General features: G+C 39.3%; 1 protein-coding gene across 4 annotated transcripts in view; it reads left to right on the top strand.

Moving 5' to 3' along the window:
- The first annotated feature begins 252 nt into the window (after positions 1-252).
- NCOA7 (nuclear receptor coactivator 7) overlaps positions 253-25,289 on the top strand; it is a 97,372-nt gene continuing 72,335 nt past the window's right edge. For all 4 annotated transcript variants that reach the window (XM_067293772.1, XM_067293769.1, XM_067293770.1 and 1 more), the window contains exons 1-2: positions 253-395; positions 19,749-19,878. In XM_067293772.1, coding sequence (XP_067149873.1) covers positions 19,829-19,878 — 50 coding nt within the window. In that variant the 5' untranslated portion in view covers positions 253-395; positions 19,749-19,828. The remainder of the gene's footprint in view (positions 396-19,748; positions 19,879-25,289) is intronic.

Raw genomic sequence — 25,289 nt, 5'->3', positions numbered from 1 at the left:
TTGCAGCGCGTTTGCAGCGCGTTTGCTGGTGGCCGCGGTGTTTAACGGGGAGGGGGGGCGAGGGAGGTCTGCGGCTACGCCGTGTTTACGTGTGGCTTTCGGGGGAGGATTTATTCCGTGCTTGGAGGAGGAAGAGGCGGCGACGTGCGGATCCGGAGGGCCAAGTGCGGGAGCGCAGGGCCGGCCCGCGGTGGGTCCTGCCCCCACGGCCCGGCCCGGCCCCGCGGGGGCTCCGCGGCGCGGTGGGTGCGCGCTGCGGCGCCGCGCCGGAGCACCAGCCGTCCGCGGCGGCGGCGGCGGCTTCGCGGCTGGTCCTGCGTTACTGGGGGAAGCCGGCTGCCTGCTCGCTTGTTTACAACAGCGGCCGGGGCTGCAGGACGAGCGCGGCTAGGGAGGTGAGGGGCATTGCCGCTTTCAGCTTTTTGGGGCCTTTTTTTTCATGGTTGCGAGCGCGCGGGTTGCTGCAGAGCGGCTCTAAGCATTTGTCTGCAAGGGACAGATCCGCTGCGTGTTTCGGATGCAAGTGACGGTGCCCGAGGATTTAAGCCTGCGAACCTGGACCTGTTATTTTCTTAAGCAGCTGATGTATTTGAATGGCTTGTTATCTTGGCCTTCGGGTTTTTAAATCCAATTCCGCCCTCCCCCCGCCCCGGGTCTTGGACGATTTTCTGGAGAGTTCCAACCTTTTCTATATAAATTTGTTGTCTCAGATTATCATGACTAAGTGCTTTTGGGCGCGGAAGGTGTGGTAGGCACCGATCTCGCCTGTGATCTGTGCGGCAGGCTTTCTTTGCTGCGTTTGGGCATATCTTCATACGCTATTTCAGAGTCATTTGGGGGGTTGGAAGGGTTTGCCTGCGTGTTGATGATGTGTTTGCAGTATTATGGTGCTAAAGGATGCAGTAACTGTTCATCCTCTAGGTGATGAAATAAGATGATGAACACTTATACCCAATAATATACTAATATGCTTTTATTGTGTGTTTACTTTATGTGCCACAATTATTGTGTTTCCGGTAAGTCATCATACATTTTTGTATTAATGTATAATGGTGGACTTTTAAGATGGATAGTAACTCACTAATTGATTGTGGCTTGCCTCAAGCTGCTGTGACCCAGATTAAAGGCCTGTATTTGGATGAGACTTAAAATGCATGTTGAAGAACTCTCAGCCTATTGCAGAAACAAGTATTTGCATAGTTTGGAAATTCAGTTAATGCTAGTACTGTTTTATATATGTATACAAACATGCTTTAGAAAATTAATGCAAATAAGTACCTATATAGTTTCTGGATGAGAATTATTTTAGCAGGAATATAGATCTTTAAACCAAGATTAAAAAATACATAAATTTTTTGGGGTTTAGGCTGCTTTGTCTTTCATTTTTCTCTTTACCTGGAAAATGTCCATAAATATCCACAAAATATTCTGAAGGACCTAAACATGTAACTTTGGTCTTGTGAATAATTGTATTGAAGTTGATGGGACTGCTTGCAGACATAAAATGCTGTCTGAGAGGCTTTTTTTTTTTTCTTCCCCAACTTCTTTTCCTTTTGGAAGGAAATTCAGTATAATTCAGTACCTTTTTTCCTGTTGCATATTACGTTATAAAAAGAAGCATGTTTATAAGTTTATGGCCACTCTTGGTGGCTTTGATTTATTGTTTCTTCTGCTGAAATGATAAATGATTCTGTTTGGAGTTGAAGTAACCCAAAACTGATGGGAACAATCCTTGCCTTGTTGTGTAGGAATACTTTTTTTTGTTTTGTTTTGTGTATTCAAGATTTTGGAAGATAGGAGCAGAACTGCCTAGGAATTGGCTGCATAAATATTTGGCAAACTTATGGTCATGACCTCTTCAATGGATAGCTTGCAAATGTCATATAGTAGTAGGGAATGTTTCTGTATTCAAAACAAAGGTGAATTTGTTTGGAGAGTGATTTGGATTAGAGAATAACATTACTTCAGAAAGTATAGTAACAAAATTGTGAAAATCCTATAGATAAGTAACTGCAGTCACAGTGACTCTCTTTAGTCACTAGTCTGGGTGAGTGTTTCGAAGGTGGAAATTAGTATAAACCCCTGGAGCATGATCTGACCCAACAAGTTGCTGCTACAAGGTATTTTACCTGTACAAGGTACAGGTATTGCTGCTGCAGTTTTTTTTTTACAAAAGATAAGTATGATGTAAATAGAGAGCAAAGGGAACTCAGTTTCCCTTTGCCTTCAGTAGGCATTGAAGGGAGGCTGGAATACAACTAATGATCAGAAGGGTAAAACTTCCTATCTTGTGCCTGAGTTTTGCCCTTTGTATCAGAGAGTTGCTTAGTAGATGCCAAACACAGCAGTTGTGAAGGACTGACAAATCTCTTCTTCCTCATCATCAGTAAGCCAAACACGTTTAAGGCTTTATGGGCTCGCTCTTGTTTTAGTGAAGTATCCACCTGCTGGCTTAATATTGAGGGTGGAAGTGACGGTCTGCCACTGGGTTAGTTACTTCTTGCTCCTTGTTGTGAAGAGCAAGGCCTCAGGATTTTTTTTTTTTTTTTTCCTCATTGAGGGAGATGCTCTAATTATACTGCTGCCCCAAATGTTTCATGTGGTTTAATATCACTTCTGAAAAAAGACAGTTAACTCTACAGACAGTTAAGAACTGAAGTCAGCATCCAAAGAACTCACTTAGGTGGTCACCTTTGACAAGGAAAAAAAGAGTAGGAGAGCAGTAGAACCAAGTTTTCAGTTGATTTTTTTGAAATCTGAGTAGTTTCTTTATTCCCCTGTGACTTTTTACCTAGCCTGATTCATGAGATAGTGAGGCAGTGACAAAATTCACAGCAAAATGGAAGGATTATATTTCCCTTACAAACATATATATGGGAGTATTTTTTTCCTTTTCTTTGTGAAGCCTTTTGATTGTCAGCAGAAAACTATACTTTGTTCTTGGTCAAAATGTCAAGCGGCTATGCTGCCACTGAAGGCTATCTGTTATGAACTGTTTGCTCTGTTTTGAAGTTGTGAGCATACTGCAGTGGTCCAGGGGTCTTTGATTGTGAATCTGCAACTTATATTCTTCTTCACTACTAGGATAGAGTACTCTCACACATGCGGAGGCTTTGTAGGGTCTGTCAGTAGTTCATGATGGGTTGTGTTACAGAAGCTAGGAATAAATGATGAGAGGGGTGAGTTACTCCAGGTGCGGTGATTTGCTGTCACACCTGTGCCACTCCCAGGCTCTGGCCAAGCTCTGAGAGCTAGTGCCAGTATTTCAGTGTGGCACCATGTAGTGTCCTGGAGATAGTCTTAAATAACTACAGTATTAATAACTTGTAATTGAAACACAGCTTGTCTTGCAGGAATGCTCCTGGTTTTGACTTGGAGCTTTCAATGGATAGAAAATTCATCATAGTCTTAATAAGCCTTTCTAATCATTATTTATTGTGTGTTTTAATGTGTGCAGTGTTTTTTATTTGTATTGCATGCCTCAACTTCCATGTGGTTTTATGGTTTTGTCAGCTAGATTAAGCTAGTCCCTGCTTTCAGTTATTCTGTAGCACACATAGTTAACTTACCTTGGGCCTCTAGTTTGATGCACTGAATGGATTGAATTATATAGATCCTACTAGGATGCCTTTTTTTTTTCTTTTGTTGCCATTTTATGGCTGCTCTTAGTATGTTTTACAGTTTTTCAAGATCCTTTTTGAAATGCAGAGTCTTGACTACACATGATATTCAAATAATGGTAGTATCAACCTTGTTTATGAGAACAGAAAACATCAGAGTTGAGCAAGGAAGTTATGCCTGTTTACACAACCCAGAATTGCATATACTTTTTGTTTACGATGTCAAGTTAGGAATGTTTGTTTATTTCCTTATCCACTGAGTAGGATTTAGAAGCCTTTTTTTAATAGTTATCAATTTCTAGAAGGGAATTTTTCTTCCAGTAGTTTCTCCCAGAAGTGGCTGCTTTTGGGAGCTTCCATTAGTGTTTCCATAGATGTCTGAGAGCCATTTCCCAAAAATCTAAGACTTCGAGGGCAGATTACAAGCTGTCCCAGTGTACCAGTTATGGGAAATCACAGCCTTGTTCTGCAGAAATTCAGTGAGAGCTTCTATTTACTTGAACCCAACCTTATCTTAAAGAAAGGGTAATTTATTCCCTGACTCACTTTCCAACTAAATGTAACCTTTTCTAACAATGCTGTCTCTTTCTGCAGCTATTCTTCTCTGTTTCTTCTGCTTTCTGTACCACATGCCATCTGTCTCACTTTCTGGTTTGTTTTCTATTTAAATACTCTAAATGCAGCTGATAAAAAAGAAGTATGAATATTTATAAATTGTTGCTGCCCCCTTCATCTGGGGGGAACAGGTATGGAGGACTTCCTGCCTGGCTAGGTGGCTCTGTGATTTCAGAAGCTGGTTGGGATCTGCGTAGGGCGTTCCTTGGAGGGGGTGCTACAAGGAGCAGTTAGGTATCGTCAGTGATTCAGCAGTGCTTGCATGTTGTGTCAGCAGTCACTGTGCAAAAAAGTAGGTTAAATAACACAGCGGGTAGCAGTCGTCTATTGTCTCTTGGTTAAGTAATGCCCCGATGTGGTGGCAAGGGCTTTATTTTACCATCAACTTAATAAGTGGCATTTCTGCAATGTTTTTAAGTGGTTGTAGTCATTCCAGATACTCTGGCACTTCTAATAAAGCTGGATGTGATATTTTGTACAGGTTTTTGTAGCTGTACCAAGCCCTGCAAACCTTTGTAGGCCAGAGAATGGCCAAAGCTTTTCCTAACACTTCCTCACGAAGGTTTGGCTGACTCACAGAAGTGCTGAAGAGTTTAGTTAGGTTTGATTGAACCTGGGTAGGCTGAACACATTATGGTGATTTGTATGTTATTTAGAATATATATTTAAAAAATAATTTTCTTCCCCTATAGTACATAAACAATGTTTGACTTTTTTTTTTCCCCATCCTGGCTGCTGACTGAGCACATTCCAGCGAAGCTGCTGAGGACTAAAGGTAGCAGCTCAGGTCTGTCAGGGATAATTTGATTACCTGTATCATGAAATCCAGGCAATTGCATTTGTCCCAGCTCCTAAAACTTTTAACCTGGAGGAGATGTCCAGGAAATGCATGGTGCAAGTCGTCACATCCTCATGACAATGGATAGAGAACCAAACGGGTAAAACTTTAATGCATACTTTGTTATGGAAAACTTTGCTGGACTGTGCCCAGGTATGTCATGAAAGATTGACTTTGTTTGGTATACGCCAGTCACTTGTGCCGATATGGGCCAAATGATTAACAGTGGTGTAACAGCTGATTAATATGGAAAGCTCTCTTGCCACCAAAATGTGAGGGGTCAAATAGCAAGCAGTCTGACTAATCATCGGACTGGTTGGGAGATGAATTATGAACCACAAGAGAAAGACAACGGTGGCTTTTGCGTAGTGCAGTGAATTGTTCTCCAGTCCTTGTGCTTATTATTAGGGGTATGTGTTGGGAGATGGCTAGCATCATTACATTGCTTTACAGAGGTTAGATGAGACTTCGCAGTGTCATCTATGTTTGTCTTCTGCCACAGCCATGCTTAAGGATTGAAATTAAAATCTCCCTTGCTGGGCTACTGCTGATATGCTTCCTCATTGGGGCAAATTTATTTTCTTAAATACAGGAATTCTGGATTCCTTAAAATTGAATCAGTATGAGCCTCTGCCCCTAACTGATCACTCAGTGGATAAACTTAAAAGTGGATCATTTGTTTCAAAAACTACATTTCCCTTTGTAATGCATGATTTCTGTTGTCAGAAGTAACACATGCATTGTCATTAAAAGAGATTAAGGAACTGGAGATTAGGTTTCTGTTCTCCCAGTCTGTTGACACTGTGCACTTGACACTACTGTGGGAGTAGTAAGTTTCACTGTTTTGTCAACTAGCCATGTCCTGTCCTTGTTGTGGTGGTTCCCAGTCCCTAGGCTGAACCTGGCAGATAACAGGCAAGTTTTACAGGAAGAGGGCTGGAGACTGGTCTCAAAAGCAAAGCGGAACAGTCAAAGCACCCTTTATAACATCAGCAAATTGGAGGAGAAATCTCAATAAATACCTCTAGGGCTTTTTGTGTTTTGACCTTTTTTTTTTTAACTACTGCAAATGCTGTTGGAATTCTATTTTTAATTTGTGTTTAAGAAAAAAATATCCATTTGACAGCTTTCTTTTTAAGAGCATGTAAAAATTTTTTTTGAAATCAGGCTGGTTCAAAGTTTTTCATTGTTTCTGGTTTGGGAAGATTCATGAGTCCCATGAAAGCTCTTTCTCCAGGAATTCTGCTTGGATGATAATTTCAAGGAATCCAGAGTCCTCTACAAAAACGGCAGGAAGGATAGCTAACATGAACCCCAGGAAACAACCAGACCTGCTGCAGTGATGCATATTGGAGAGCCTCTTCTGAGCTCGACAAATAGTGAGCTATGGAAAAGCATATTGCAAAGAAAACTGTTCCTAGTCCTTCTGGTCAACCCCGAATGTTTTCCAGATTAAGTTTATGAGAAAAGCAAGAAATGCACATTCAGTTACTTTTTACTCTTCTAGGAAGGAAATGCAGGCCCAGATCATGCAGGGAGTGAAGTACTCTGTGCAGAGCTCCTTGCAGAGCTGGCCTCGCTCCCATAGGAGTGAGGCACATTTGAGGACCACTGTGGGTAGTCCAGGAAAATACCATCAGAAAGCCAAGGAGGTCTACAAAGTGGAAGCCAGCAGAGCTGAAGGGGCCACCTATAACAATAAACCTGATGTTAAGGTGGTTCTGATGATGTGTGTATTTCTTTGTACTTGGGTAACTATAATGTGTTGATGTTATGTGGACCAGTATGATTTTGGATGATGTTAAAGCCCTTACAGGAAGAAAATGGAAAAATAATTTAGGAAATATATTTCTTTGGCAAAATGATTGTCATCTCTCAATAAATGGTAACTGGCCTTTAAAAAAATCACTTTCTCTTTTGGATGTAATTTCTTTTGGCTCTGGATTTTTATTTTGTTTTTTTCTATTTAGTTGTCCCAGTGAAATCAGTGATCAAACTTTGGTGAATGTCACTGAAATCAGGACTTTACCTTCAGCACTGAGTATAGTTTTAACTCTTAACTGCTTTGCTGTCGGCATTATATAGCATTTAGAATAAAAGTTTTTTCTGGTACAATGATTTATAACTGTTTAAGTTTTTTGATTTCTTCTTCATCTCGCATAGCATTTGCTTTGAATTCTTGCTTTTTATTTTTTCCTTAGCCTTTGCAGATTAGCTATTATTGTGAGTATAAATGAATTGTTACACAATTGTGAATTGCATGCTTGCTGTGATGAAAAAGCTGTGGATGATAATTTTCTCACTGAAAGGCCCTAGGATGATGCATTATCTAGCCTTGAAATGCATCTTTCTTTCTGTTTCTCTTCCCTTTTTCTTTTTCGCTCTGGCAAGTTCTGCAAGCAGATACCTCAGAAAAGCTATACTGACCTGTAGAAAGCCAGTGCCATGTACTTATTGCCTGTTCGTTATGTTAGTCCAGCAGTGTATTCTAGATTTGAAGTGTACCTTTTTTATCCTAAATCTTGTAATTGTTATTGATAAGGGCATGTATCTAGGTCTGGGATAATACATTTCCTATGGATAGTGTGTCAGTGCTTTTTAACTGCAAATTGAGAACACATCCAGATTGGTTAGGTGTAAGTGCATTTTCCTCTCTTTATAAAAAGCTTGCATCTCTACTCAGTTTGGACAAATTTTCAGAGGGACTAGGAAAAGGTCTGAATTGCTTTCTGCCAAATTTTTAGTTTTTGACACCAAGCGTGGAAGCACGATAGTCCCTCAGAAAAGAGGCTTTAACATGGACAGAAAAATGTTGTCCTTAACAGGCTAACTGTTTTGGCTGACTTCAACTTGAGGAAGCCCAAGCAATTACTCTGATGTAGCTGTAAACAAGTGAAGACAAAATTTTCTCCTGGAATGTGTTAAGCAGTCTGAAATGCTCACCGTTACCAGCCATGTGAGCGGTAACTTGAAATGAAAGAAAAGTTATTGGCTTTCGTCTTCAGGTCCCAGTTCTGCAACTGGGTACTTACTTATTACAAATATAACTCATATAAGTGAGTAGTCCCTCTGAATGCACTTGATGCTGATGTGGTTCTCCACAAGTACAGAGTTCAGCGACATTGAGTGTCTAGTAATGTAGCTGAAATTTCTTCAGTGAAAATGCAGCACTGGAGGAATTGAAATTATTTGTAAAATTAGGTAAATTTTTGTGATTTTTTTTCTTTTCCTTTGGCCAGCAAAAAGAAAAAGGAATGTTTGCCTCAAAAACACTGAGATACTTTATGCTGGTGCCTTCAATGTAAGATGTTCTGAATTTTAGTTTCAAAGTCAGCTTGCTTTGTTAAACAAGAGTACCACAGTTTAATAATAATTTTTGAAACACTTGAGTTATCTGAAGGTAAAATGTTTGCTGCTATTGTTCTACCAGAAAGTTTCCATGTTTCTGTTCTAATTCAACTCTAATCAACCTTGATTCAAACTTCCTTTTTCCTTTGTTAACCAAGCCCTGAACCATTTCACTGAATGAACGCATCCAGAGTTGAGCAAATAAAGTCCAGATTAGATATGCTGAGGAAAGGATAGCGTATAGCTGGTTTGTATGAACTGGTCATTTGTTCTGGCTTTTCTGTGTACATAGAAATAGCCTCCTTTTTTCTCGCGCTTCCTTCTGAACTGAGAATTTGTTACCCTTCTGAGAACTGGAGAGGGAGGGAAGAAAGAAGGGAGACCAGTGGAGGATAAAAAAAAAAGTGATGATAACAAAAGCAAATGTGACAGTTTATATTTACTTTAAGGCCTTCATTCCACAGATTTTTGGCAAGGACAGCTTTTACAGGCATTAGTGATTAGTTATCTTAAGATGCACAACTGTTCTGTCACTGCAGAGGTGGGTATGTTTTCTCTGACTAGTATTAAGGTTGCTAACCGTATTCATGTGAATAATTTCAAGTAGACTTAGCTCTTCACAAATGGCTAGATCACAGAAAAGCAGAGAAAATCTTACTGGAAAGAAGCAAGTTGTTATTCAGAGAGATTCTGTAGTTATGCAGGTAAATGTAACTGTGCTGTGTTATATGGCAAGGTTGGTTTAGTTTCAGCTAGGAGTTTCTGCCTTCTGTGGCACAAGTTGGCTCTCTACTAGTACAAGGCCAGAAGCTGTGTGTAGTGTTCTACAGGAATCCTGAGATGGAGAAAGGAAAAATGGTAAGATGATAAAGATTTTAAGGATGTTGCAGAAGGGCAAGAGAACTAAGTCATTCTTCATTATGCAGTACCTAAAGGAATTTGCAAGGAGGAATGAAATGATTAGAAACATTGCTGCTTCTAAAACAGACTTCAGACCATGCAGTGGGTAGATGGTACTGTCAAAGCATTGTAATTTTAATGCACCTAACTCTGCAATATCTGAGCACCTGTTAAACCGTGTATGTTGATGTAATATAATGTTGCTTTCAAAGCACTGTAATATAATAAAGATCTCAGGTTAAGGAGTTAAGAAATGCACAGTGAAGGTTTCCAGTGTTAATTCTCCAGGTTACAAACATACAGGATTTTTCTGAACAGTTAAGCTGTTCAATATGTTACTTAATATACAGTGTATGCAATGTGGCACAGTTAAGGTTGCTATGGAAACTTGGCATTTTGGTTCTCTTAACTGTGTTTCAGATAGGAAAACATTTGCATTGCATTACTGTGAGACTCCTTTCTCCCCCTGCACCCCTTTCTCAGCTGCTTTGTTTCTTGGTTGGGAGGTGAGTGAAAGAGGAAAAGCCATAAACTAGGATTTGCATGATCAAGAGCCCTTGCAACCAGGGTTGATTGAAAAAGGGATCTCGAGGTGCGACTTGAAAATAATAATTTTGCTTGTAGTTCTCTCTTGTATCCTGCCCCTCCCCCCCCTTTTTTTTTAATTGAGGAAATATTTTAATGTTAATCAGTTTAGTCTCAGTGGGCTGTTAATTTGAGGCTTTTTTTCCTGAAAACTTCAGCATGGTAGCTACATTTTAATTTAAAAAAAGTTTCCACTAATTTTCACAGCATGATTATGAATTTTGTTGGAAAACCTACTTAACCTGAAAAATATTGACCAGTTCCAATACCTCCCATTAAACTGGTAGAGTTATGCATATTTTAACAATTTCTTGTTGCCTGGCCTTATTCTGTAAAGCATTGAGAAAGTGTTTACTAAATCCTCTTGAGTGCAATGGGAATATTTCAAATACAAACTTAACGTTATGCTTAAGCATTTTGGGAATGGGATCTGCAGTAATTATAAGTAGAAGGTAATTTATTTTGCATGTATTTGGGCCAAGCATTGAGCTGCACCATTATTGTTTGTACTTCTTTAACTGACTCTTCAAAGTAAGAACATTTGTCTCTTTCTACTGTACCTCTAATATATTCATTTTCCATATAAATACCTTTAGTGGATTGGGGAAGAAGGAACAGAGAGGAGAGAGCAAATTTGCTGTGAAACTGAGAACATGTTGGTCTTTTTTAGTCTGTCTCTTATCTTGTGAGTGGTGCCGTAGGTCTCATCATCACTCCCCTTTTAAAGTGTTAAATTATACAGTTGCTGTGGTCCACCAAACTAAATAACTGCAGAAGGCGTTGCCATGCGCAGTTGTAACACCTGTCCTAGCTTTCTGCTTATTTATGGCAGAGTTGGCAGAAGTAAATGCACGCTTGCAATTTAGCTGTCCAGTGCGAAGCCCAGAGCTTTTTCCAGTAGCTGAGCCCGATGGAGGTGGCTTTGAGCTGATATGTTGGGTATAAACTGAAATGCAGGTATAGGATCCCTTCTGCTGACTCTAAGTACCTTATATGGTAATTTTTGGTGAAGGAGCGGTAACAAACAACTGAAGTAGGTGAAAGTGAGAAGGTGAAGGGCAGTAATACTTCAATTTGCAGCAACTGCATGCTGCATGGACATATTTCAACAGCTTGAGAGAGGAGAGCGAAAGCTCAGTGTCTTTGGCTTGGCACTTCTGCTGGCTGAGCTCCGTGTGATCTTGAACGGACACTTGCTGTATATGTCTCTGTAGTGGAGCTGTTGTATAAGGAATTCTGCTTTTTTGCCAGTGCAAGTCCCACTTGAGTCCTGTATAAGCTAATTCATAGGAGCAACTCTGATGTATAGTCAGGCCTGGGATATGTGACACTGTGAATCCGGCGGCCCTTAACAATGTACTGCATATGTGACCTAGGACAATTCTCCTGACTGCTCAGCTGGGAGGGAGGGGAGGTGGCACCAAGCAGTAGGCTGATTTTGTTTGCTGCCTGATTCACTCTCATAGCTTTCCACTTAGGGGGTGCAAGGATGGAGTGACTATCTGTTGGCTTCTTCTGTTGCTTTGCTTGGTTGGGAGGACTTTGTCACATCCCTTAAGAACTCACAGAGAACCCATAAATCATCAGCTCTGGCAATGTCATCGCTGTCTGCATGCATATGTTTTGACAAGGTCAAAACATACCTGTGCAGGCTGTCTTTGAAGTGTTTTTAAAAACAGATCATAAAACTAGGGGTTGTTGCAAGCAAAGAACATGCTGGTGTCAACTGCTAAATAAGCAAAGTAGTCCTAAGGGGATTTTCTAAATGCTAGTAGATGTAGAATGTTCATGAATTTTTATTTTTTTAGAAAACTGCAAGTACTTAGTGTTGTAGTTGAGTGCTACTAAGTACATAGATAAGTCCTTTGTGTGTGTGTGCATGCTCTAAGGTAGGAAAGCAGTGACATTTGTCTTATCCTCTGTGAACATGGCAGACTGCATCCTCCTCTTGTTCTCTGCCCGTGGAACTATGATGCTGTATATCAATTTGGGATCTGATCTCAGAAATGCAATACAAACTGTGGTAGAAACACCATAGTATGTGGTGTAAGCACAGATGATTTCCTTCAAAAGGTGTCCTGAGAAAGACGGGCACAATGGGTAAGCCATTGGGCTGGCGGTTGAGAGATCTATGGTTTTGTCATAACTTTCAGAATGACCACGAGGTCCTTCTGGCTCTCAGTTTCTCATCTGTAAAATGAAAGTAATGTTTTTGTCCAGGACTGTTGAAAGACTTAGTTTATTAAATAAAAATTGCTAAAACTATTGGCATCTCAGAACTAACTGGAACCAGTAGTCTGCAAATTCATGGGTGCTTCCATTGCTTACGTGTGTGGTTTGCTGTACTTCAATATCTACATAATTCATTCTGTTTCTACAAAGGCTAGTGTTTTGCTGCTGCCTTGTATCTTTTTTACAGTATTTGGTAAGAAGAGACCAGTGTTTTCTGTCAACAGTCCATAAAGTGCACAGGATTTGATATTTTGATTTGGCATGTTATGCAAACCTGTACAATGTGAGCCTGAAAGGCTGCTGGCTTCAGAAGACTTGGGCTTGACACTTACTTGAATCGGGATGAATTAAAACAGGGGATGCAAGACAATGAAGTTGTTAGTTCTTTTATAACTTCTATGGGCAAGAAATTCTGCAGCAATGTTCTTAGTGACTAAAAAATAAAAACCTTCCAAAATGGCCTGATTTCAAACAGCACTGCCCTTTCACATTCAGTATTGCATAGCACTCTGCTCATTAATAATTTTCTTCCAAACTGTACTTTTTAACCTGTTTCTTCCTAACAACAACAGTTGAATTATACAATATAATGCATTTATTCCTTATGGAAAATATATTTGGTAGTGTTCAGCTGTCAGAAAGGGAAGATTAAATCTATATATTTTTATTTCTTGACAACTGACATTCATGACTTGGAATTTCTGGTACCTCTTTTGCTTCCTCCTATTTTCTGTGAAACATGATAGCCTGACTTAGTGGTAAAATTCTCCTTCCAAGTAAGCCAGAAGTAATTCAGCTGGGGAGTCTGTTGGAGCTGAATCAATCCTTTGTTATTGTTCTGTTACTTGGGTTCTCATTTATTCTTTTACTCTGGTCATGTGGACAGGCTCTTGCAGATCTAATTAGTGTGTTGAAGGTGATCTAAGCTTAGCCTGTTTTTTTTTTTTTTTCTTTTCCTGTTAGAACAGAACAAAAACACTCAGACCATTAGCTACTACATTTCTATAGTGGGGATAATGACCACCTAAACTATTCCAGCTAAGTCCTCAAGAACAAGAGTGTTGGTTTCCTTTTTGTATCTTCTCTCCAGATCATATCTTTACAGTCCCAGATTTCTGATCATGTTGTTGAGAGCCCACAGCATGGAACAGACACATCAAATCTATCTTTCTCTCCATTTGGAGATCAGGAGATTGTTATGCTGGTTTATGTTTAATCTGAACAAGAAGTCCAGAAATCCCCTCTGTCTTCAAATTCATTTTCAGTCTTTTAACTTTTGCCTTTTGACTGGGGGCTTTTAAGAGCACAGTCTTTTTACAAGAAACATGACAGGTGTAATACTTGAAAGGTCAGTGGAGTTATTCTCATAAAAGAGGGTTATTCATGTAAGCAAAGGTTGAGTGATCAACCCCAACTTCAGCACAGTAGGGAAGCTCTCCTATTTTGGCTTAGAGCTCTTCAGTTATATGTAATGTCCTGGAAACTTTGTAAACATAGAGCTTATTCTCTTTGTAAACATAGAGCTTATTCATGTTTTGGAAATACCCTTACATTTATGTGGTAATTATAATGTAAATATATAATTGAACCCTTTACTATTACACCAAATGAAGTACACTAGTAGAGTACAAAAGCAGTAAAACTTAACCTGGTTAATCTAGTCAGTGAGACATAAATTAACCAAATGCTGTGAAGTTTATCGTTTCTCAAGTAAGGTGCTAATAAACTCTTCAGAGTTGATTAAGTTTCACCAGCTTTGGCTTGTGAAACTTAATTATATGCATCTATATGACCTGGCAGCAAATTAAAATGCTTCTCCTGTTCCATGTTCTCCTGTTTCTGTTGCCTTATACTTAAATGTGTTGTGTGACCCAATACTGCAGCTTTTGTTGGTGTGGGTAACTACTTGAATCTGTGCAGTGCCCTAGAGACTGCTTTGGGCTTTCCAGAGGCACATATAGCAATCCTGAGTGCCTGGTTTCAGAACTAGTTTTCAGAACTAGTACGCTAAAAATACTTTCCCTTAATGTGTGCTTTGTTGTAATTCTACCATTCCTTCCTTTGCGAGCTAGATGCAAATTTTTAATATTGCTTTCAGTGTTATATCTTCTTTCCTTTTTTGGCCCTGATACTGACCTGTTGGTATAATCCTTGCCATCTGTCATGGTGCACTTTTTTAGGGGTCCGAACTGGCGTGTGTACACAGCAGACTTGTTAGAACTGTATGAAGGCGCTCTGTCTGCTTCCCGGTTGCAGGTCTAAGCAGAATCCTTAGTGATGCTTCATGTTCGAAAAAGGCGGGTGGCAACATTTGAATGCTTGTATTGCAGCAGATGATGGTAAGGAAATATGTAGTCATTTGAGCAGATGCATGTCATTTGTCTGTAGTCTCAGAGGCAGAGGTAAAACAGAAGCAAAAATTCAAAACTAATTTTGTGTAAGATGCTACACCAGAGAGCAGGTGCAGGTTACGCAGCAGGCCTAGACAACAGGCTGTTCCACCTACGTAGTGGGGTTTCACTGCTACATTTTTGGCCTGACTGTCTGCTTGGCTGTTCCACCTGGAGTCTTCTATCATATCACCTCGGTCTTTCTGGCTATGGAAAATACGTGTGCAGGCCTCTCACCACCTCTGTTTTCTCTTTGCAGTTTGCACACTGCCACTGTTGCTCACCTTTGGCGACCCCTGCTATGATACAGGATGCTACCCTGGGACTTGGGTTCAATTCATTGCTCCATTACATGCTTTCTGAGAGCATTGAGTGAGCCGTTTAAACCTAGATGCAGAGAGGAATTTAGGCTTTTTATTTTCTTTTGTGGATCTGAGCATTAATTTCTATGCAAGTGCCTGCAGAGCCAAATAAATGTGAGACTGTGCATAGTTTGCATAGCTTGTGTCAGCTTAAATTTTACACAGAAAATAATTGGCTCCTTGACAAATTAGTCTCTTCCCTCATCCTTATTGCTGCTTGTTATCTGTGCTGATTGAATTAGAGTGAGGATGCTTATGTGCGTTGCCCTTCCGTTCTCATTTGACTGTGTGGAGGCACTTCCTGTACTTCAATTCCCCATTTGTGAACTAGAGAATTACAGCATTTTCCTATCTGATCAAAGGTTGAGAGACATTTGCACTACAGGGTCCTAAATATATATAGAGAGAGAATCGCACAGTCTAAAAGGCTTTTTTTTCTCTGTGTGTCTTTCCAGGACTTGTGTGCTTTGAGCATAGATGGCCATCTGTCAAGTCCGTTGAATGTTCTAAAAATAATCAGATACTTCACTGGCTTCTGCATTGCTAGTGCTGTTGGACGTGCCATTGTCCATGTGCGTGGTTTTGGAAAGCAATGCTTGCATTTGAAAGATTGCGGCCGTAGAGCCAGCAGGCAGCAGCTCTGGATGCTTATCCATGGGCGCAGCAAGCAGAGATAATGCTTTGTACCTTGTTGTCGCCTAAGAAAGCAGACTACTTAAACTGAAAGGAGCAATTCTTTGGGCCTGAGAAATGGGAGAGGAGAGAGAAAAACAAGTGAAAACTAGATGAAATTATCAAACTCTTTAGAGGACTTGGGATGCTCTATTCACATATTTGCTTGTTTTTAAATTCCCCTTGGAACCATAGTTCCTTTCCTCCTTGGTTAACCTTACACCTAGGACATCTGCCTCTTCTGCCCCTTTGCGTGTGCCGTGCCTGGGGATTGCCCAAGGGTAAGGGGGGCAGCTGCAGGCAGTGGGTGAGGCAGGGCTGCTGCTGCGAGGTTTCAGGTGACGATGTGGACAGCACAGCTGGAAGCGGCGTTTCTGGAAGTGCTGGAAGCAGTGTTTCTGGAGGTGCTGGGAGAGTGGTTGCCATCACAGTGGTGTGACTCTGCAGTCAGGAGCTCAGTCTGTTCCTGTGAATTTTTGTTTGTTTATTTGTTTGTTTTTTGTGACTTTGCTTTTCTACCCTGGTTGTCAACTCCCGGTATCATCCTCAGTAGCTCCCTGGCAACGTGCCTTAATAGAGGAAGGAGCAAATATCTCCCCCCCTCCTTCAAAAAAAAAATATAAATGAAAAAGCCCAGAGCAATAAGACTAACAGCAAAAAGCATATGGTATGTATATATTTGTATATATTTTGTTCTTGTGTGTGTAATTAGGTGTAATCAGGTGAGGTGTTACCTAACACTGGCTCAGTTTTGAGAGCAACAAATTTTAACAGGTCATTAAATGTATACCTGTCAGGAAGATCTTTCTTCTTGAAATTACCTAATAAAAGAATCTAGCATTGCTGTAGCCATATAATACAAACTTTTCATTGTATGTTACAACTTCAGTTTAGAAGGGAATTGACCGAGCCTGAAATTTTTATAAAATCAGCTCTGTCATCATTTGAACTTGGACAGTGCTCATTTTATATCGAGTATCATATCTGTCTCCCAACATATAAACATCCCCCAAATATATACATTTTTAGTAGCTGGCTGGCATGATTCAAACTTCACCAGAAAGAAGGAACCATGAAACCTAGATTTTTAAACAGCCATTCTAATCACACATCCTTCACAATATTTTAAGGAGTTACTGCTAGTGAAGAGTATCTGGAATTTCTTATTTATTTATGTCCAAGGTAGGGTGGGAGTTTGTTTTATTTTGGTGTAACTTTAAAATGTCACCAATAACCTTTAGAGTAAACATTGCTTTTATTGCTTAAAGACCTAGAAGCTGAAATGGGCCTTTCAAAATACTAGTTTTTGGTAGCAGTTACTGAAGGTTGCTCTGTGATCCTCCTAATTTTCAGGATTTTTTTTTTTTTAAGCTAGTACATGAAAAATTCCGAACAACAAAAGCATAACCTGGAGGTTATGAAGTCTGTGCTCCTAATCATTTTGCTTTTTCTAGTAGTGCTGAAAGAAAGCATTTTCAAAGTACAATTTTCAGTCTTAAATATGCCTTCCTAGAACAGCTCTTTTCTTTCTTCTAAGAAAGTGAGCTAAATAAGTTTTAGAAGTCAACAGAGTGGACCCGATGTTGAGATACTTTTCTACTGTGAAAACTTTCATTGATCGGTTATTGGACGTGAGACGTTTGTGCATTTTATTTTTTTAATTTTTTTAAGAGTTTTCACCTGAGTGCCTTTATGTTGCTTTTGTTCTATGGTAACATTTCAATTTTTGAGTGTCCGTTGATCTGAACAGAATTTTACTTTGTTTTTGTAGTTCTTGTTGGGGGTGGATGGCTTTTTTGTTTGTTTTGTGAAAAGACTTTGGGTTGCATATGCATACAGCTGATGTGGGAAGTGTAGGCTTTATACCTGCATTTTTGTGGCTAAAGCTTTGTTTCACATTAATGAAGACAAACAACAAACTTTGCAATCTAAACAATGCCAGAATTGTTCAGTGCTGACACCTATTGCAGCATCTCCAGTTCCTGCCTGGTGTCCCAGCCGCTTCTACCCCTCTCCTCCTCCTGGCTCCCTGCTCAGCAGTGCTCCTTTCATCGCCAGCAAGGTGCCAGGGCAGAGCTGATATTCCCCTGGGTGGATCAGTAGATCATGGGAGGGGAAGAGGAATGGGTGGGAGGAGCAGCCACCGCCTCTCTGGCAGGGTGAGGTCCCCAAGGGCAGATCTTACTTCCCTCCGCTGATTCCATGCTTTCTGGCTGATCATATTTCAGTGAGGTGAGGAGAGCACCTGCTCTTCCCACTTCCCTGTGTCCCATGGGTCCCACTGTCCACCTGTCCATGGGTTTAATAGTATCTCAGTACTCTACAGTAACTTGATACTTCTCGATATCAGCGTCAGGAGGCTCAAATATGGTCCATCATGCATACACCACAGTGTGTTTACCTTCAGTAAAGACAAAATAGACTAAGGGGAAAAAAGTGTTTCCTCTTTATTTGAACTCTTTTAGTTTGCTATAGAGGTGACAATGGTGTGCTTTTGAAGATTTGTTGTGACTCTAAATGGAGTGTGAACAAAGCCAAGGTTGCTGATCCTCTGAGGTTCTGGGGGCCCACCCAAACAGGGGGACTGAGGATGCACTGAAATTCTCAGGAAACATGGTACCTTCATATAGACTGGACATATGGACAGTGTAATTTGTTTTGATACTATTCTTATCCTACTATCAGGTAAATTTGTGTCCTGTGGGAGATTGCAACGTGCATTAACTTGCAGAGATGGCTCCTGGATAAAATAGTACTCTATTTATAAATCCAAAGTTGTTACAGGCAAATTTGCCATTTGAAGAGTGCTGTTGCATAGTGACCATTACTGTAAGACTCTATGTAGGTGCATAGAGATCAGAGAGACTAGATTATTTGTGATATACTGATTGTATTCAAAATTAATAAGCAAGAAGTGCATTTTGAAGCAATAGACTTCGATTGCTGTGGACCGATGCTCCATATACATGGAGAGAAAATTATGGCATGTGTTACAGGTAGAATGTAATACAATATATTCTCTGAATTTTTCAAATAGGTTAATCTGTTTTTACTACATTATCTCTTCTGGTGACATCTGGCAGTTTGTAGCTCATGATCTTTTAATACAGGAAAAATAATGGGAACTGATTATGTCACAGTAATTTTTCTGCTTTTTATATGCATAATTTGTGGCTTCCATTTGTTTGTTATAGACTAAAGTATTCAGTAGTAACTTCTGGTTTAAACTTAAATCTGGAGTACTGAAGAAGAACTCTCAAGAAGTTAACTTGCTTTGTGCATGGGCACAGGCCATGGGGGTGGGTTGAATGTATATGGGAGGTTGGAAGAGGGTAAAATGATCTTGGTAGGATTCTTTGGGAACAATTGGTGTGGCATAGCATTAATTGCAGTATTTGCCCAGCAGTTCTGAAACTCCCACTGTCTGGTTTACAAGTGCCTCTGTACTGCATTCTGCAATGTTGCTATGATTCTGGTGTCATAAGCAAATAAATACTGAGATTTTTGTGTGTTCATCTAAAGATGTCTTTATGTTACATTTGCAGTGTTACTGAGGTCTCCTTTTGGGTGTTTTTTAACTTCTCAGAAAATGTTCTCTATTCCACTGTTTCTCCAGGTGGCTACAATTCACCTGGAAAGCAGGATGTTGGTCCCTCACGTTTCTCCCTCTGTTTTTAATGGTTCACAACAATCAAACCTGTGCACAGAATGTAGATTCCTCTTTTTCAATATTTTAAACTTCTAATTTCTCACTATTTAACAAAATTGTTATGAAGTGAACATTATGTATTTTTCTGGTTTTAGTGTTTGTCCTGGATGTTTCTGAACCTGCTTTTTATCTTCCTGTCTATAATGCAGGTGAAACCAGGAAGAGGTTTTGGTATAAACTGTTTAACAGCTTGCAAAAGATTTTAATCCTTCCAGGCTTTAAAACTTGCTAGTGGTCTTTGGCATACCTCCTTTGCAGTATGCCTCTCTTTCTCTGCTGGAGAAACTGGCTCAAGTGCATTTATTGTCTTTTGTCTTACTGTATACTAAATCGATATCACATGGCAAGCATTCACTGGTTAAAGTTTTACTTTGCTTTGTCACCAGGTCAGTTGCATTTCCACTACCATGTAAGTGTGTGTAGGTGTTGTTGACATGTTGATTTATGAACTTCCTGTTTTTAAAATGTTATATACAGGGCACTCTGCCTGGATATGAGGTACCGAAGGGAAAAAGCATAACGCTTGGCCGCCCACCTTGCCCATATAACTGTACATAATGGAGACCAAGGAAGAGAAGAAGGAACGAAGACAAGGCTATTTTGCTCGGTAAGCTTACAAGTTTTATTTCAACGCTGATTAAAATATGAAACTCCTCACTCTGCCTTTTTCCTGAAGCTTTATAATTTTTTAAGCATGTATAAAAATGAAACCCCTATTGCATTAGGAATCCAGAGAGAGCTTTCTTTGTTCCTGTCCCTAGTGTTGGAGTGGTGATTTGCTCTCTTTGGGTAACAGAGATAAATTTGAATTATAAGTGTTATAAATGACACAAAACTCTTCCTCGGTAGTGAATTGCAAATTGCACTGAATTTTAGCTTCTGGCATCCAATTTCTGAAGACTGTTTATAAACATATGTTTAGATGTGTTTGTGCTTAGATAGAGTTTATCTGATTTCAAATTAAAGCACAGACTAAGTAGTATTATCTCACAGGAGAGATAAGTGAGCCTAAAAAAAAAAAAGTAACTGTGATAATGGGCTAAGCTGCCTAAATTTTATCATCTTTATAGATAAAAACAATGTTTTTTGTCAATCATTTTATCATTTGGAATTCATGGTTGGTGATTTTTTTTAAAGAAATAACTGGTGTTGCTTTCTTAATAACTTGTCTTTGTTAATTAGTATTTTTGTAGTCATCTTTGAGCTCTGATGTACAAGTGGAACCAAAGCTCATTTACTCTCCGTACAGGGCAGGGAGGGAAGCTGTTTCAAAATGAAATTCAAAGATGGCTCCTGCAGCACTGAGAAGGAAAACCACATGCTCTCTCCACTCTGTACTAAATAACTATTAATGAAACTGCACTAAAACACTAGTCGAGGTGCATTACAGACATCTAGAGAGGTAGGTGCCCACCTTGAAAAAGTAGGGAGGGGAAAAGTTGGAGCACTTCTTCATTGCTGTTCAGGATGCAAGGATGGTTAAAGACTTGAAAGTTTTGTGGTGAAGGACATCTGTTAATGGCAGGTAACTTGCTTTTATTTGGAGAAATGCTATTATGTTGATGGAAAGAAATATGATTTTGTATTTGAGAAAGGGGAATAAACAATGGCACCTATAGCAGAGGAGGTATCAAGTAGGATAAAACTGAAGTAGCTAAAGAGATTGCATTAAGGAACAAGTAATTTGTTAAGAAAGACTTGGGCCTCAAGAGATGTCAGAGTAAGATGCTTTGCTATTGAAGAGAATATTTTGAGCTGCTGAGTGGTAATCCTTTCTAAAAGCTGTTTGCTAAACAAATTGAAACTACCTCAAAAGGCTTTCAGCAAAGTGCTTCTTCACATTTTATTTAATTTGTTTTTGCAGATTTTGTCGTATCTTTGGCTAGTCTCTTCTAAAATTCACAGAGGCAGCATATTCTTTACAGACACAGGACACTAGGCAGGAGTTGAGAAGACGTGAATCTAGCACTTAGCTTCTGTGCGCCTTTGAGGAAGTCATCTCTCTCTTTCCCTCTCGGCTTATGTCTGTCTCCTTTATCTAGGTTGCAAGTCTTAAATGCAGTCACTGCTCTAAACAAATCTGTGTATTGTTTCTACAAGAATGATACTAGAGACCTGCAAGTGCTGTTTTAATAGAAACTAAAATAGGTCAGAAGATATTATGCCCAGCTTACATTCACATACTTTGTGTATGCAGTCAGGGACAGAAGCAGAACCAAATTTACATTTTCTTGATTTTTAGCCTAGCATCTTAAGTCTAGCTTACTTCCTCTAGTAAACAGGTGTCCCAGCAGCTTGCAGATAAATGTTTTGACACCATACAAATGTCATACAAGTAAATGAAATTAGTAGTAATACAAAGGCAGTTCTAACAATGTCCCTACTGGGTCTTTAAGCTTTTTAAAACTTTTGCCTACATCTAGTAGAAAGTTAAGTTTTGAACTTAGGTGCCTAATATTGGCACACCTAGATATTTTAATTCAGTGTATATTTTGATTTCCCTGTCAATTTTGGATGTTTAGTATTTCAGAATCTGAGGACACCTGTTCTGTTCTCAAGTTTGAGCACTCAGGTTTGATAATTTCGGCCCTGCCTAACTTAATATTATTTTGTGTGCTTCTTCAAATATCTTTGTCCTGCCAGCTTGGTCTCATCTTTTTTAAGCCAGGAGCAACCTGATTCCCCAACACATGCACCACTCTACTACTGCTTCCATTACTGTTTTTTCCCTTATCTGTTTTTACTATTATGTTTTGTGAGCCTAGGATAATGGTAGTATTTACAAAATCTAAATTTATGTACAGTAAATATTCTTATGGGACAAAGATTTTTCTCCCTCTTATGTTGATCTTGTTACTTCATCTGATTTTTTTTTTTTTCTCCTTAATTTGATCACAGGTAGTTTATGCTTGTAGGAGAAGACTACTGCTTGCCAGAAGAGGGAATGGAAAAAGGATCCCTCTCTTTGCTAGCAGAAGAGACTAAACTGTGATCCATGTCTGGAGAAAGGGGGAAGGGGCTCTGCTCCACTCTGAGGAGAAGGATTCTGCTTAGATTAGATTAGAAAGAACAAAACTTGTACATTCAGTGCTGCTGAAGTAAAATGTTCTACAGCTAACTTGTGGGCTATATTCATGAAAATACATGAGTTTTAATAGGAAACTTCACAGAAGGGGGAAGGTTATTGTCATGTTAACAAGAACAAAGACATTAACAGAAAAATGGGTGATGAGTGTGCCAGCTGGAATTTTACTTCAAACCTATAATACTCTGTACTGCTCTTTCTCTTAAGCTCCTGCTACCAGAAACCTGACTTTTCTGTCGGCAGAGCAAGAGAGCACATGGGCACCGACAGGACAAGCATCTGCTTTGCTGCCCTGCCAGCATCCAAAGCCAGCTGACTTCCCATCAGAAGGCAGTGTTTGGTCTTCAAGCTAATGTCATCCTTGGCCCCTCTAGGAAAGTTTTGGATAGGTGTGACACTCAGTGTCTGATGGATCATGGTAGCAATCATTTGAAAGGCTCAATTTGAGAATCCCCAAATATTTGGGGTGGTTACTATGGTAGCAGTAATCTGCTGACAAACCAGCCCTTAAATTGCTAGGGAGGAAGCAAAATTATCATGGAATGACTGTCTGCATCCCCTTCCCCCAACTTCAGTGTTTCAAATAAGCTGGTTTAAATACTTATCCTTTTGAACTATTTAAACTTCCTCTAGATGAGATCTCCCTAGCCATCACATCTTTCCATTTGGGATCTTGAGTTCTCAGTGCCTCTTTTTTCCCTTAGAGGAGCAGTACTCTTCTCATAGGTCTCCACCCCTCCTCCTGGGAAGTGAATCTGAAATAAAACCTTTACCATCCATTTCTCTTTCTGACCAAATGCTCCTCTGCCCTGCGTGTGTTGTGGTAAAGGGCTTATTTTTGTCTAAATGGGCTGGCAGCTGATTTAACTTGAAACTTTTCAAATAGAAATGTCTACAAAACTTTTTTTAAGACCAATTTAAATTCCTTGTGCAGATAAGATGTTACAGCTCATGGGAGTTTAACAGGCAAGAAGTAAGAATATAAGAGTTAACATGCAAGCATAAGCTTCTTATGCAAGAAGTCCTTATCTGAGACTGCTACTCCTATTTGAAGACTATTCAGTGTAGTTAATTTTTTTTGCCTAATTCTTCAAACCTTGTTTTCAGGCTTTTCTGTTTACTTCTGTGTCATTAGCTTCAAAATGGACCAATATTACTCCAGCTCTTGCAAAGAACTCTGTCTCCTCTTGCTCTGAAGTCTGTCCTGGTATCCAGCAAGTCAGAAAATAAATGGTACAATGTAATATAGATGTACAATGGCACATCTATGTGTATTAGATACCCACTTACTGTTGCTTGACTGTGACATTTGATTCCTTTTATTGTGGTTATGTTCCCCTGAACCCTGATACAACTTGTTCTTTTCCTTTATCTGTGCTTCCTTTATCTTCCTTGTGTCCTTACAAAATGGAGAACCTTTCTGCCTTTCCCCTGTCTGTTCTGTAGGTTCTCCATTGCAGTATAAATTCAGTGATAATATTGTGTGAATTCAGGGGGATTTCAGCTTGTGCACATGTATGAACTGGGATGGCATTATGTAAAAGTAATTTCTGGTAAACAAAAGCTGAAACTTCAAATAATCCTGTTTTTTTTTTTTTTTTTTTTTTTTGTGTGTGTGTAAGGAGGAACAGTAGGAAAGCAGTTAATTAACAAAGTAGCTGCTACAGTAACAGTGCTGTCCTGTTACGCCTTCTGAAAAAGAACGCTTTAATCAGTAAAAAGGCATAACAAAACAAACTCCCCTCCCAAACTTGGTGTCCTTTCTAGTTATGTATTCTAGCAATACTGATTATTGCTTGTAGAAACCTAGCTCCTTTCATGTCAGAAAGTGTTTTTAAAATAAGTTTAAAATAACTACTAAAAATTTAAGTAAATTTAGAAAGAAATTACCAAAATGAGTGATGTGTCATATGGAAAGAATTGCCTTGGATGTAAACTGATAGTCTGGTACACTGAATGTACAGTTTAAAACTGGAATTGTTTTGCATACATAGTTCTGTGATGCTGGATCTATTTGGACGACAAGAAGTTCTAGGAGTTGAGAAATCACAAGGGAAGAATTTGATGAGTAGGCTTCTGAAAGAGTGACAAAACAGGCTTTTTAAAGTTTTCTGTATCTCTTAACCTTCTTCACTGTGAATTAGTCAGCATTTCCCATGCTCTATATGATCTATTGTCACTGTCAAGTAGCTCTCAACCACTTTCTTATCAGAGAACAACAAATAAGTAAACACTTTATTTGAAAAAATATTACTTTTTGACAAGTAGACTTCTTTATTAATAACTGGGGACAATAATGAATGTCTCCAATTTGTGGTGACCTTAATCTGAAGAAAACTGTATTGAGATGTACATTAAAACTGGCATTTCTTTTGAACCAAATTTCTTTTTTAGGTTCCTAGGGGAATTGTGAATTTTAGTTCGCAATGAAATAAATGTCTGTGACATGCTCCAAAGTCCATTTGAGTAGGCGGGACTCCCATTAGCTCCCACTTTACTCAGTTGGAACCTGAAGCCAGTTGTAAAACCTGATATTCACTTCATTCTGCCTTACGATGTGAATATTTAAGGAAAATAAAGAATTTTACAACATGTTTTAATTTAATTTAGATTCATGGCTTTGATACTTAAACTTGCCTTCATGCAGGTTAAGATTTGTATAGTAAACCTAAGATTTACGAAGATAGAGATCACTGTTAGGTACAGTTATCTTTTATTTGACACCAGGCTTTTATTTGCAATTTTTTTCCTCCTGTTTACTACCTAACAGAAATAAAACAAACAATACAACAAATTGTATACAATGTTCTGATAACATTCATTGTTTAAAACCTAACCTTAGCTTTAATTTTAAACATTTACAATTAATTATAATAGGTTGCTGAGCTGTAAATGGCTAGAGTCTGGAAAGATTAGCTGGGGAAAGAATCGTA

The sequence above is a fragment of the Apteryx mantelli genome, chromosome 3, assembly GCF_036417845.1.
Source record: "Apteryx mantelli isolate bAptMan1 chromosome 3, bAptMan1.hap1, whole genome shotgun sequence".
Classification (NCBI taxonomy): Eukaryota; Metazoa; Chordata; class Aves; order Apterygiformes; family Apterygidae; genus Apteryx; species Apteryx mantelli.
Note: the sequence above shows the minus strand (reverse complement) of the source record. Positions and strands in the feature narration are given on the sequence as shown.